We start from the raw sequence: 13,553 nt of genomic DNA on the forward strand, positions 1-13,553 counted from the left end.
CGGTGAGTAAACGGATACAGTTGTTTAAAGTTTCACGGCTTAATATGCTTTCTCTCTTGGATAATCTTTTTCCATCTTCTTTGTTCTCATCCTTCGATGAGAAGTCTTCCGGTCAAAAGGTTGTCGGTCTGTCCACACGACTTGGATGAGTCACAACTCTGGTTGCAAATGCACTTGTTACAACTCTATCCACATCTTTGCCATCAGTGTCACGGAGGCTCTTTTTCAGTCAGCTAATGCAGTTTCCAAAAAGCACATCAGCCTTCCTTCAGTCTCAGTTATTTGAGATGCTGGATGTTCTGTACCTCCATACGATGTGTCACAGGAATTTATATCCTAAGTCACCAGTGCTGGTTACACGTGACACTGGGACAACAACGAGGTCATCGTCAGCCCTACCCGAAGATAGCCTTGATCCTCACACAAAGCAATCTTCTCCACTGGCTTTAAAAATTCTTGTAGAATTTTCCAAACATGCAAAAAGTAGAGAATGGTAGAGTGAACACCCATAACCCATCGATCAATACCTCAGGAACAGTTACGAAGATTTTAGTCTGCTACTTTCATCCTCCCCTTCACTTTTCCTCCGTTTTTTTTTTTAAAGCATTTTAAGGCAAATCTCAGACTACATATTGTTTTACCTTTACTACTTCTATCTGCATTTCTAAAAACTATGGACATTTTCCTTCCAATAAACATGATCCGTTATCACTTCCCAATCCCACCCTGGAAATAACAATAAATCCTGAAGATCTAATACCCATTTCCTAAATCAAATTTCCAGGATTCTCTCAGAGGTGTCTTTCATATGGTTGGGTTTGAATCAAGATCAAATCAAGATCCACACATTCTAGTGAAATCTGTTTTACTCTCGAGCACCCCTCTATCCCCACCACCCATTCTTTTATCTTCATGCCAGTGACTTACTGCGGAAACCAGGACAGCAGTCCTGGAGGATGGCCCCCATTCTGGATCTGCCTGTTTGCTTCCTCATAAGGCCACTCTATCTGTTCTTCTACCTCTGTGTGTCCTGTAAGCTGAAAGTCAGCTCTGAACTTGAGAACGTTCAAGTCCACCTTTGGGGGCAGGAATACTCACTACATAGTCTTCATATTGCCTCATACAAGGAGACGCATTTATTTCTCCTCAGTGTTGGGGAGGGGGAAGTTCCCCCCTCCCCTTCTTGAGTTCTTTTGGCTGTTCTAACAATTAAATGGACATAAGACAGAGTAACAGGAGAAAAGAACAAATTTAATTCATACATACAGAAGTCTCACAGAAATAGGACCTAAAGAAGTGACCAAAGCAGGTGGCTTTTATACTCCGTAGACAAAGAAACAATAAATCTGTCAAGAACTGACAAGACAAAGACATTTGGGCTTGGGGTCTTAAATTAGTGAAGAAGTAATAACAAGGTTTGTTTACACAGCCTTTTCGGCCCTGAATTCGCCATCTCTGGTGATAAGGATGTCTCCCTAACCTCCTGGTGCCGGGAGGGTACCTTTCACATGGGAGATTTATTTCCTGCTTTCTGGAGACAAAGGAGGGTCAAAGTGTTCTTCTTCCATTGGTTGTTTCTTAAGTAACCTTAATTCAAAATAATCAGTACGCCACTTTGGCCTATTTCAGGGTCGGGCCTGTCCTGAGCCCCAACATGAGCGATGAGAAAATTCAGATGGTAAAAGTTTGACCTCTCCATTTAAAATTCCCACAACTACCTTTCATTTAGTGGTTTCATACACTGATGATCTTTGCCTAAACCAATACTTTCAGTAAAAGTTGCAAAATGATTATTTTTTTTTCTAATTCCATCATTCCTTCGGATTTGCTGCAATTTCCTCCTGATTTGCTGCTATTCTTCTGTAAAGATGAATCTCCCACGACCAACTAGGGAGTTCTGGTTACCTTAAAATGTAGTTCGTACTGAAAGGTAAGATGAATGCTTAATTCTTTACCTTTTTCATTGCCGCTTTCCAGACACAGAGTTCGTGCTCCATTTTCACTGCCAGTAGTGATCAATAAGGCATTTTACTTGGGGAATCTTTTTTTTCGGGGATAGCAGGTGAAGAAGTTGAGTTGTGGACAGAGTCACTAAAGTGTCTCTGACAAACAGAACTCCATCCCAATATGAGCTCAAAGACCTTTCTGTATGAAGGTTTAACAGGCAACCCGCTTCATTAATTTTCTACCACAATTTAGAAGGTACTACTAACAAGATTAATAAATGCAACATTAAAAATTCCTTAACGCATCTAGAGTAACGGACAAGTATGTTCAAGCCAAAGATCCCCATTTACCTACGGACAGGGAGAGACGTGAATTTTAATTTTGCTTTTGAAATAAGGGTGCATCTGAAATTACAAAAGTGTGCCTGAGGTAGGAAAATAATGAAAGTATCAATATATGTAAGCTACTGGATCACCTCATCAGATCCCTGTAGTAGATCACCCAACTGAATGAAGACAATGCATTTTCAAACTGTGTTACTAACATCTGAAATTAGACAATGTTCCTCTACCCAAATCCAAGAAACTTCTTTGTTTAGAAGATCCATGCGGCAGAAGGTAGTCTGAGGTTGTCTATTAAAATGTACAGAATTTGAACTGAGGCTCAGCTGTCCCGTTTGCTATCAAGGTGATCTTGAGCAATTAGCTTCTCTCTGAACCTGAACTTCCTCCTAAAACGGGGATGATGAGTATCGTGGAGCCGTTTCCAAGAATCTGAAAATAAGGGAAAAAAGCTTGCCCTCCGAGAATGCAAATTTTAAATCAACATATAACACAAAGGGCAGAGAAATGCCAAAGGCTCCTCGGCTAACAGGCTGTGGCTTCAGTGACTGTGTTATCGCATCCAGTGGGGGCCTGGCACCAGTTAGAGCAGGAAACATGAGTGTGTGGACAGGGGCCTCTCACTGTCAGGGAATTCCAGGATTCCACACCCAGGGTAAAGCCACCCCGTGGAGAAATGACCTGGTCCCAGCTACTGCAGCTGCCGAGCCAGGGGGCTAGGCCTTCTGACCCCTCCAGCCACAGGCCTGTGCCACCTGTGTCACCTTCTGAGGACAGCATCACTTCCACGAGGGCCGCCTGCAGGGGAGAACTCTCAGGTCATGTGGACTGCAGGCATCAAGGCTCCTGAGAATGAGTGCTGAGTGTAAAGCAGCAAATCTGACACTCCACCTCCAGTCTGGCTTTTCAGGTAAATCGACCATGTGAGTTAGTGCCCTTTGAGGGGTGGGAGCCTCTACCTCATCGGATTCTCAAAGGGGTCTTTAAATAAGAACCACCGGGCTCAGAGAAGAGGAGAAGAGAAGGCGTTAGTCGGGCCGACTCAGCTGATTGATGTGAACTTCACAGTAAGAGGCAGAGAGACTCAGTGCCATGACAGAATCCAGTTTCTGAGTCTGAAGGGCAGGTGGAAGCCCCCAGGACCACCGGAAAGACACTGGCGTCTGAGGAGAGTTCCAGCTTTCCCCCAAACAGACAAAATACCCCTCTCAATGTCTCCACGTGGACATGTCTGGAGTAATTTTCTTTTTTCTCTTTCAAATGTCTACCAACTACAGAGAATAACTTTAAAAACTAACAAGAAAGAGTCAATACGTGTAAAACTACAAGGCACTATATACAAGTATTAGTGGGGTTTTTGGAACTCTGAATTCAAATCTCTTCCATAAATGTGAAACAGGTGACCACCAGATGTCATTGCGTTTAATAAGTTAACACAGTCAGACCTAACTGTTAAGCCCAGCGAGTAGATCTCCCATCATGATCATTTTAATACTGATCCAATTCACACCCCAGGTCTGGAGAGTGTTTCTTAAGAGCAGGGAAAGAATTTTATCAGGTTAGAACCACGGAGGCCCTTCAAAACTGGAGTCTGGCTTTTTCTACTGTTCTGCCACCATCTATGCTATACCAGAGACTTGTGAGACACCCATAGGCCATAATGTTTAACTTCAAATTCTGATCTTACAGGGAGGAGCGTCCAGCCTCTAGTTCATCAAACTGTTCCAGCACGACATGGCCAGAGAAAATAAGCTTCTCTTACAGAGTAACCTGAATTTTTAAAAAATAATAATTTGAAATACCAATCCCCTCTCAAGCAGGGCACTATATTTAGAGGACACAAACATAAAGATGCTGGCTGATTTTCCACGTGGAATTAAAAAAAGAAAAAAACCAAATGATTAAACCCTAAGAAATCCCTGAACACAAAACTCTTACAGTTTTTTTTTGGGGGGGGGTAGTTATTAACATAAGCATCCTCTCATCCCTTGCTTAGAAACTACTATTGTGCAGAGAACACCTCCCCTCCTAGCCCAGTTCTACTTGGGACGTTTTGCATAAAATAATAAATTTTCCTCCACAGCCACTGGAAGCAAAACAGAAGGAGCGGTTCCAAAATGGAACACAAAAAGAGAGCAGGAAAACTTTACACTCTACTCTACGCTTAATGTTGTGATGATTAGATTCATTGCATAATCCCTTTCTCAGTTAGGGTGTCATTATGAGAAAAGAAACAGTACATGTAGGTGAAAAAAGCAGGGCCTTTTAAAGATTAATATGATATACTGCCAAATGTAAAATAGCTAGCTAGCGGGAAGCAGCCGCATAGCACAGGGAGATCAGCTCTGTGCTTTGTGACCACCTAGAGGGGTGGGATGGGGAGGGTGGAAGGCAGATGCAAGAGGGAGGACATATGGGGATGTATGTATACATATAGCTGATTTACTTTGTTACACAGCAGAAACTAACACACCACTGTAAAGCAATTACACTCTAATAAAGATGTTTAAAAAAAAGACGAATATGAAAGTCCCTTGACCTTTTCTATTAGGGTTAGTTCCATTTCTACATGGGGTATAGATGTCCCCCACCCTTACACCCAACAGCAAAAGCCTTGTACTTTTCAAAGAGGATACATCAAAAATCTCATCAAAGCCTTAGACATTTTCATAATGCAAAATGAAAGCCTGCAGTATTTAACAGCTGTGTAAATGCCTTCCCATCTCAGTTCATTTTTAACTTAAATCCTTACTGAAAGCAATACAGATATAGAAAATTTAGAAGAAATGACCTGAAAATATAACCAGTTACCTTTCTAGATAATAAAGAGCAACGGACTGACTTAATGACACAAAATACAAATACCAAGGAGGTGTTACTCAAGAAAGTTTTCTTGCTGAAAATGAAGAAACCTGCTGCTCTCCACAGCTACCAGAGTTGTAAGTTTTGGAATATATGAAACATACGCTCTCTAACCCTCAGAAGATGATCTTTTCAACTTCACTGAAGCTCGCTTTCCTCCTGAAATAGTTTAGCCCATGATTATCTAAGAAATACACAGTGCCTAGCACTCACTTAGCACTTGGCAAAAGGCAGTCACTGTCACAAAACACATGTAACCCATGCCTGACTTCCAAACTTTGACTAGTGGAAACAATCCCCTAATCAAACCGGCATAACGAATTTTAAAATCATTCAAGGAACCAAAAAGGTTCTCCCTATAATGGAACTTTTAGAGGGACTTGACCATACACTTGATTTTGGATTTAACAGTTTTGCCATCACTAAATTCATTACAGTAACTCTGCAGATACCTTTTTAGTCTTCATAAATTGTAACATTCTCACTCAGCTCGGTAATGTTCAGACCAATGAGCGTGGATCACAGAGCAGTGTGCAGACTTTGGCATGATATGAGGAACAACTAAAGGGCCGGGGGACAGCTTCCCATAGCAGCCACTCTGGGCTGGGGTAGCTGCCTTCAAATGTCTGAAGATCCATTACTTTGGGGCGGGATTAAACTTGTTTTGCAAGACCACAAAAGGAGAGCAGGAGACCCGTGGGAAGCAGAATGAATTACAAGAGAGCTTTCCAACACCACGGAGCTTCCAGAGATGCTTCCCAAAGATGACCCTGGCTGGATGCTAGAGAGGGAGGTCGCCCACCCAATGCAGGACTAGACTGGATGCCCTCCAAGATCTTTTCAAACATGAGACATGACAATGCTATGTTATTAAGATGCGATCTTTCAATGTCTGAGGAAGACTAGAGTGCATCACCTTATGCCTAATACGCTGAAGCCAGCTGCTTTTAGATTATGATTTTGGGTGCATTTTACTGAAGCAAAGACCTTTCGAGGATGTCAACTCTCTTAATTGCTTAGTTATCTATATTTAAAAGTGGCACGCCTGTGAACTCTCAGGTACTGAAGCCAATATAGCCCAGAGCCTACTGGATGATGGATGGATGGATGGAAGGAAGTAAAGGGAGGGAAAAATGGAGGGAAAGAAGGAGGGAAGAGAAAAGGGAGGAAGGAGGAAAGAAAGGAAAAGAACCACACAAAGCACCACATGACGAAGGTTCTAGACAAACAGTACTCCAACCATCAGCTAGAGGAAGAACACTGAGGAGAAATCTGGGAAATTCAGCTACTTAATGGGGCTAGGGGTCAACATTCTAACTTTTCAGAAGTCCTGCCTCCCGAGCCCGCCCCCTCTGAGCACGTGGCACAAGGGTCTCCGTGCAATACTGCTTTTATCTCCTACTGTTTTGTACTTTTTTTAAGGTGTTATGTCTCATACTGCATATAAATCACAACCACCACCACCTATGGTGTAAATGAAAGTAAAATTATCTTTTCACACTGCTTCCAATCTTTTTTCTCTTGAGTTTTCTGTGTTTGAAATGAATGTTCTCTCCTGCTCACAAATGTATTGTATGGATAGAAAATGCTCTCAAGAGACAGATTTTTATTTGGACGTTCTGTGAGCAAAAAGGAATAGATATCATATTGTACAGATGGGGAAACTGAATATACTGAATTTAATAGGGAACTGAATTTAAGTGACTTACCAACGGCCCACGGCAAATTGCCAGTGGAATCAGGGTCATACTTCCTAGTCTAGAACTTTCTCTTTTAGTACAGTATGGCAGGTAGGAGGGAGGGCACAGGAAAATGCGGGGCCAGTGATGACAACTGGCCTTCAAGTTCACGAAGGATAAAGGTCTGGCCGGGCTACTTTCATATAATCACTTTTTCCTGCTCCTGAAACCCTGGAAGAAGGAAATGAGAGCAAACAAGAGTACAAGTCCAAGGCTGGGTCAAAGCTGACTCTTAAAAACAATCTGTCACAAAACATATGAGCTGCAAAAATATTTTCACTGTATTGTCTAAAGGGCTTTTTCTTTATGGTCCTATAAAGTATTACAATGTGCTTTGGCTTCACACTGAAGCCAAAGCACAGGTGACCCAAAAGAAGACTTCCAAAATTAGGAGAAATATTTACAGGATATGGGGAGCCTGCTGCATTTCAGACCCATACAGCAATCCAAAAAGGCCCAGGGGTTCTAACTTCTAATCAGTGATAAAAACAGAGAAGGATAAAGAAGTGAAAAAGAGGAGAAGCAGAGGCGGTCCAGAACAACCTCATTAGCATGCAAATGACTTAGCTGACAAATGATTCAACAATCAGAAAGCAAAAGTTGCCAAGTACATCATTTCCATTTCCCCACCGCTCAAGTCCAGAGAATAAGAACAGACCATCAGGCACAAAGAATGCATTTTCACCTACAGCCATCTTCAAATACACAGTTTTATTAACAGAGGAAGATTATTTGAATGAGATAGTGATTTTTATTGCAAATAAAGCCAAAAAGATTGTTTTGTCCCCTTTATCCTTTTCTCAGATATGGCAAATTGGGGGTGTGGGGGGGCGGATGGGAGGTAAGCAGCCTGAGCTGCCCTTATTTTCTAAATGATAAGAGAGAGAAATCCTGTTGGGTGGCCAGGGGTTGAGGCGGTCTATTATTATAACAATTTCTCATTAACAGCAGCGAGATTGCAGATTGCGCTTCTCGTGTTAAACAGAACTGGCATTTAACCCCCGAGTTCCTCCTGGGAAAAAGGCAGAAACTGCTTATTCACTTAGTCATAATTACCGTTTTCACAGGTCCCAGAGGAATAGCTGTTCTCGATCAGTCTCTGAGGTCGGTCCTGACTTTCCCAATGCCGCCCTGGCAGCTGATTGAATCGGCACACGCAGAATGATTTTTCCCCAACCAAAAAAAACAAAAAAAAAGTTTTGCTATTTCATCCATTCCCTGCAAAATGAGACGTGAGGGTGTTCGCTATTCCTTCTGGTGAGACAGCATAGCGAGGTGTAAAGGACCCAAATTCTGAGAAACTTGGGCTTGAATCCTGCTCCTGCCTCGGCCACATTCAGCTGTCACCTGGACTGAGTTCCTAAACCTCCCTGAGCACCTGCTCCTTTGGGAAAACGGAGCTGATGCTAACGACCTGATAGGACCATTGTAGGGAACAGATGCACTCACGATGCAAACTGCCTGGCCTAGGGGCCCTCGGCAAACGGTAGTTATCCTATCACTACTTCATGGAATTTAAACTTCTCTCTCGCTTGTCGGGGTTGCAGGGACCCCGGGTGCCCTCTCTCCTCCGTGGCATCTCTTACTCTCCTTGCCATGATAAAGACGGAAGCGTCCCTTCTTTGAGCTGTGACACCTGATCCAACAGTGTCCGTCCCCGTCCACACAGATGTTTGGCAAAGGCCAATTCAGTGTACCGAGGAGGTGTTTTTAAGAGGCTGTCTCTGAGAACACATCGTTTCTAAAAGCTGGGACTGCCTGTACCTCAAAGACATAGACTGGGCCCTCGATGCAAAGCCTTTCACAACGCTTGACTTGGGTCCCAAACTGACTGCACTGGAACGTCTATTTCTAAGAATTGCCAATCACACACCACACTTACATCTTCCAGTCGCTGGCACAAATTAACTTTGACCGAGAATGAAGTAATAACTGAAAGGTCAGAACAAATTACATTTGGAAAGTGTCGCTTAGAGAAAAAGAAGCCAGAACACCACCACTGTTTTATGCATAGAAATGCTCCTATCGACAATAAAGAGTGCCTTCTTCCTGAAGGCTGTTCCTTCTTTCAACCTTGACTTTTCAGTTCAGAGTTGGGCTTGCAGGCATAGAATACCCTCCAATCCAAACGGGGTGGAATCTTTCAAGTCACCCACCACTCACTCGCTGACTGGAGTTGGGGAAATTACAGAATAAACCCCATTTCCACATCAGAAGAAAACAGGGCTATTTTTCAAGATCAATTACCTATGATAGTTTTAAAAATAGGAAGATGCACACTACCATATTACTATATATATTACAGCTAAATAGCTCTTCAAAGGAGATCATTAACAAATTACTATAAGACACTGAGCAGATATAATGTGTTCCGTGAAAACAGAATAGTGAAAGCCACTCCGTGCTACTTGTTCACAGTTAAATAGAATCTTCAAGCAATTGCACATGAAAGTAAACATCTTTCTCAACTCCCAGCGTATCCGCCACTAGACTGTAAGCGCCTTGAAGGAAGAGGCTGCAGCCAGGGTGGTCACAGTATCCCTCTGCTTGGCTCAGGAAAACACCTCTACAACCAGGTACTGAATTAATGGAATAAACAGTATCACACACCTTTTTCAGGACTGTTTAAAATGCTCCCGGAAACTTTTATAGGCTCTTTAAAATGTTTTCAGACCTTCCTATCATAGCGTGTGAATACTTGGAGAGGACAAGCTTTGTGACGGATGATCCCATATTTTCAATGTCCACTGAACAGAAATGAAACTCCAGAGGAAAGATGGATTTTATGCGACTCAACCTCTTGCAAGTGTGTGTGACCTCCAGATAACTGAATTTCACTCTGTGCGAAAAAGTTACAAGAGTAATGAGCCCAGGGGAAAAGTTGCCTTGAACCCTCCAGGGCTTAAGATGCTGACCCTTTGCAGGCCTTGGCTTCTGAACTAGACCCTATTAAATAAGTGTTTCTTCTCTAACATGGCACAAAACAACTGGCATGCACATCTGAACGAGCTGGGCCTGCGCACTGCATCCATGGGTCACAGTTTACTATTACCAGTAGAGCCCATTATCAGCTACATTAGCTCAACAAATGTTTCAATAAACTAAAGCAGCTACATAATTTGAACAAATAGGCAACTTTTACAGAATCTGCACTCATTGGCTCGTTAACTGAATAATGTGTCAGCCTAACAAAATGGTTGCCTCTTGCCATCTCAGAGAAGCAAAATCTCCCCAGGGCGGAACGTTCCATTTTCTGAGATTCTCCCGTAACAGGCAGGGGACTGCACATGCCGCACTTCATTGAAATTAGCTAGACATTGCTTCATTCTGTTGCCTTTCTGTGCAAAACTGGGGAAAAGGCAAAGTAAGTGAAATAAGGAAGCACACAGAATACTCAGTGGCTTCAAATAATAAGCTGGAAAGAAAAGTCACTCGGGATAGACCAATGGCAAGTTTTATGCTTCCTATTTAGATACTGAAAATACAAAGCTAAACCTCTTTTTCAAGAATGCCAAAGACGGGTGATCACAGGCCTTATCCCAAAATGAAGCTGAAACAGAATCTCTTATCAGAAAACATGTTACGTGTGTCCTTTACCGAAGAGCGAAATCACACTAGCCTTTTGAGTCACGATGCTGAGGCGGTTCAACATGAAATTAACTTGCTTACCAGAGCTAGAAATCCCCCAACCTCTCACCCCCATCCCAAAATCGAGCAGGTAGGCCACTAACTGCCATCCAGTGGTGGAGAAAAATGTGCAAGATGTTTTACCTCATAATCTCTATGTACCAGAATCCCAACAGCACACGGAGTGACAGTTACTATGTAAATGGTCACAGCACAAAACTAAAGCCAGTTGAGATAAACTCAAAACAAATTAGAAACTCTGGAGGAGGTTCCAATGGCCTAATTCAAGAGTCTATTTAAAAACAAAACAGCAACAGAATAACAATTACTAAAGAGCTGCTTCCTAAAATTACTCTCCTGTTGATATGTCTCAATTCTAAATGTCAGGAGAAATCTGCTGGCAGGTCACTAATTCTGCCGTAAAAGAAAGTACTACCAAAGAATGCCACCGAAAACAAAGGCCTTCACACAAGTAAGTCAATACCCTAAGCACATAAGTATGTTCTTAAGAGGGACATTAAAAAAAGCAGAAGTCACATTAAGTTCAAAACACCAAGAAAAAAAAAGAACAGGAGTTCCTAATTTTAGTAATATTATGTATCCCCCCCTCCCAAAAAAAACTGTCCATGAGTTAAGATTTGTTGATTTTACATATAGACACTCTATATATTTGGGACTCCCTGCCCTTAAGGAAGAAAAAGAGGAAAAGAAATTAAGCATCATATATGACACTTATAGAAATGTAGAGGGGTTTTTTTCTTTTAATGAAATTCAGGTTTCATTTGGGGGTTACTGTTCTACAGTTTCCCACTTGCCAGAAATTTTAAACAGCACTGATAGTCAATGAGCTTCGGATATGTTAAAGCCTGGAACAGGAGTGTTGCTTTCACAACACTCCAAAAGGCCTCCACTCTTCCCTTACTTTCCCTGCTTGTCTTCGCTCATCAAAGTAGGTTTTTCCCTGCAAAATGTACAAGAGGCAGGGGCTATGAAGGGCAAGCGAGACAAAAACATCCAGGAAGCATGTCTTCATTTACACAATTTGACTTTTCACAACGAATAACACAAAGGGAAAGATATTTTCTATATCGTGGGGCTCAGACTCAGGGATTTGTAAAAATAATCTGATGATCCCTCAGCATCACAAGAAAGATTTTTTTTCTTATGTCAAGGTAACATTTAAGCAATCTTAGATGTATATAACGCTTGAAGAACTGATGCTTTCAAATGGAGAATAGCTTTGGTTTTAGATTCCAATACATTACAAAAATGCATGGTCTTAAATTCACCATAAAGAAGATGCCTCTTTTTATCATCAATCGACCAAGAGCTATTTAGTGTCAAGGAGACACATCTGCTGTACCACTCACGATGTTGTTAATTAGGAAAGCTAAGGGGAAAAAAAAAATCCAACGCTAATCCTTTGATACACTATTTGAAACTCACTATTAATCTGATGCATGGTATTTTCTGGGGTGGTGCCAATGTTATGAACTCATCAAGCCGTTTACTACTTCATCAATAATAAAGTATTTTTGAGACAAAAATTACAACTTGGTATGGACCTCACCAAGACCCTCGCCAATTCAATCGGCCCCTTTGCTGGTAATTTAAACAACAAATTCCTGCCTGGAATCACCCATTCAACATGCGTTTTTAAGTGAGTCCCATTTCAACCTTTTAATAAAGTGCCACCAGTGGATCTGTCACCAGGTGACACACTTAGTACCAAAAAGAAAATCGGGTGGGTCAGAATCCACTCCTTACTGCCTGGAGGCACCAAAGAGAAAAGGAGTGCAGGAAGCTGACTGGACTGGTGGACCTCAAGGGGAACAAGCACTGAAAACACCAATTTAAGTGCCTGGGGCAAAAGGCAAGCCGCCTGCACTCCCCAGCTAAGGCGCCCAGGGGGAGCTGAGGAGAGGACGTTGCTGGAATGGGGGACAGGAGCAGAAACTAGGGAAGGAACGACCGGGATGGAGCACAAGGGAAAGACAAGCAAGGTAGAAGGAGGGACAGGGATGGGGCAGGCGGGGGACCATATGTTGGGGCTGGAGGGGAGGACAGGGATGACAGAGATGGGGCCAGGGATAGGGATGAGGCTGGAAGGACGGGGATGAGGCAGGAAGGAACCACAGCAATGAAATAAGGAGGACTACAGGGATGGAGCTGGACCGAGAGGCAGAGATGGGGCAGGAAGGGGCGACCGGGATGGAGCTCGTCCAGCAAAGTCACAACCACATCCTCACCACACCCCGCTGGGGCGCTCTCTGCGCGCCACGCGCCGCGCTGGGCACTTCGGGGCGCTCTCTCCCGGAGTCCCCCCAACAGCCCTCCGATGCCCCATTTCAGAGACGAGAACGGCGAGGCCGGCCCTGCAGCGCCCGCTCCCCGAGGTCGCCGGCCGAGGGGGCAGCGGCGGCTGAGCGCCCGACCCTCCCGGACGCAGGGTGTCGCTGGCGGCCACGGGGGGCGGCGACGCGGGGGGCGGCGCGGGCCCGGGGAGCCGGTACCTGGGCTCGGGCAGAACGATCTTCTTGCTGGCGCGGGCGGCCGGGGTCGCCTTGCTCTTCTCCATCGCCATCAGGTAGCTGACATCGGCCAGCACGGCCTCCAGGTCCGCCATGTTGGCGAGCGGCGGCGGCGGCGGCGGCGGCTCCTCAGGACCCGGACGGGACGCGCTCCCGCCGCCGCCGCCCGCCGCGCCCCGACGTGGGGGGGCCGCCCCGGGGCAGCCCCCCCGCGCGCCCCCGCGCGCCCCCGCCCGCCGCGCGCCCTGCCCGCCCCGCTCACCGCCCCGCGCGCCTCAGCCTGGCGCCCGCCCCGCCCCCCGCGCACCGCCCACGGCCCCGCGCACGCGCCGCCGCCCCCGCCCCTTCCGCGAGGGTCGACGGGGAGCGCGCGCCCTGCGGCCAGTTCCCCTCCGCGCCCGAGCGGAGCGGCCAGGCCTGGCCCCCTCCTTCGCCGGCCGACCCAGTCCCTGCGGGCACCGTCCCGCCCTCCCCTCGGGGTGGCCACGGGGGACTTCCTCTCCTCC

The 13,553-nt window shown here is 44.9% G+C and overlaps 1 protein-coding gene across 4 annotated transcripts in view; it reads right to left on the minus strand.

The window, feature by feature from the left end:
- GRK3 (G protein-coupled receptor kinase 3) overlaps positions 1-13,236 on the minus strand; it is a 126,707-nt gene extending 113,471 nt beyond the window's left edge. Inside the window, exons 1-3 of one of the 4 annotated variants that reach the window (XM_067014294.1) lie at positions 13,030-13,115; positions 7,946-8,027; positions 6,860-7,060 (exon numbers count right to left, since the gene is read on the minus strand). Coding sequence is in view for 1 of the 4 variants with exons in the window: in XM_059039507.2 (XP_058895490.1) it covers positions 13,030-13,142 (113 nt within the window). In the remaining 3 variants the exon portion in view is untranslated. Of the gene's footprint in view, positions 1-6,859; positions 7,061-7,945; positions 8,028-13,029 lie in introns of all 4 variants that reach the window. The other 3 variants (XM_067014295.1, XM_059039507.2, XM_067014297.1) reach the window with 3 other exon arrangements.
- Between the last annotated feature and the right edge of the window lie 317 nt (positions 13,237-13,553).

The sequence above is a fragment of the Kogia breviceps genome, chromosome 15 (assembly GCF_026419965.1).
Source record: "Kogia breviceps isolate mKogBre1 chromosome 15, mKogBre1 haplotype 1, whole genome shotgun sequence".
Classification (NCBI taxonomy): Eukaryota; Metazoa; Chordata; class Mammalia; order Artiodactyla; family Physeteridae; genus Kogia; species Kogia breviceps.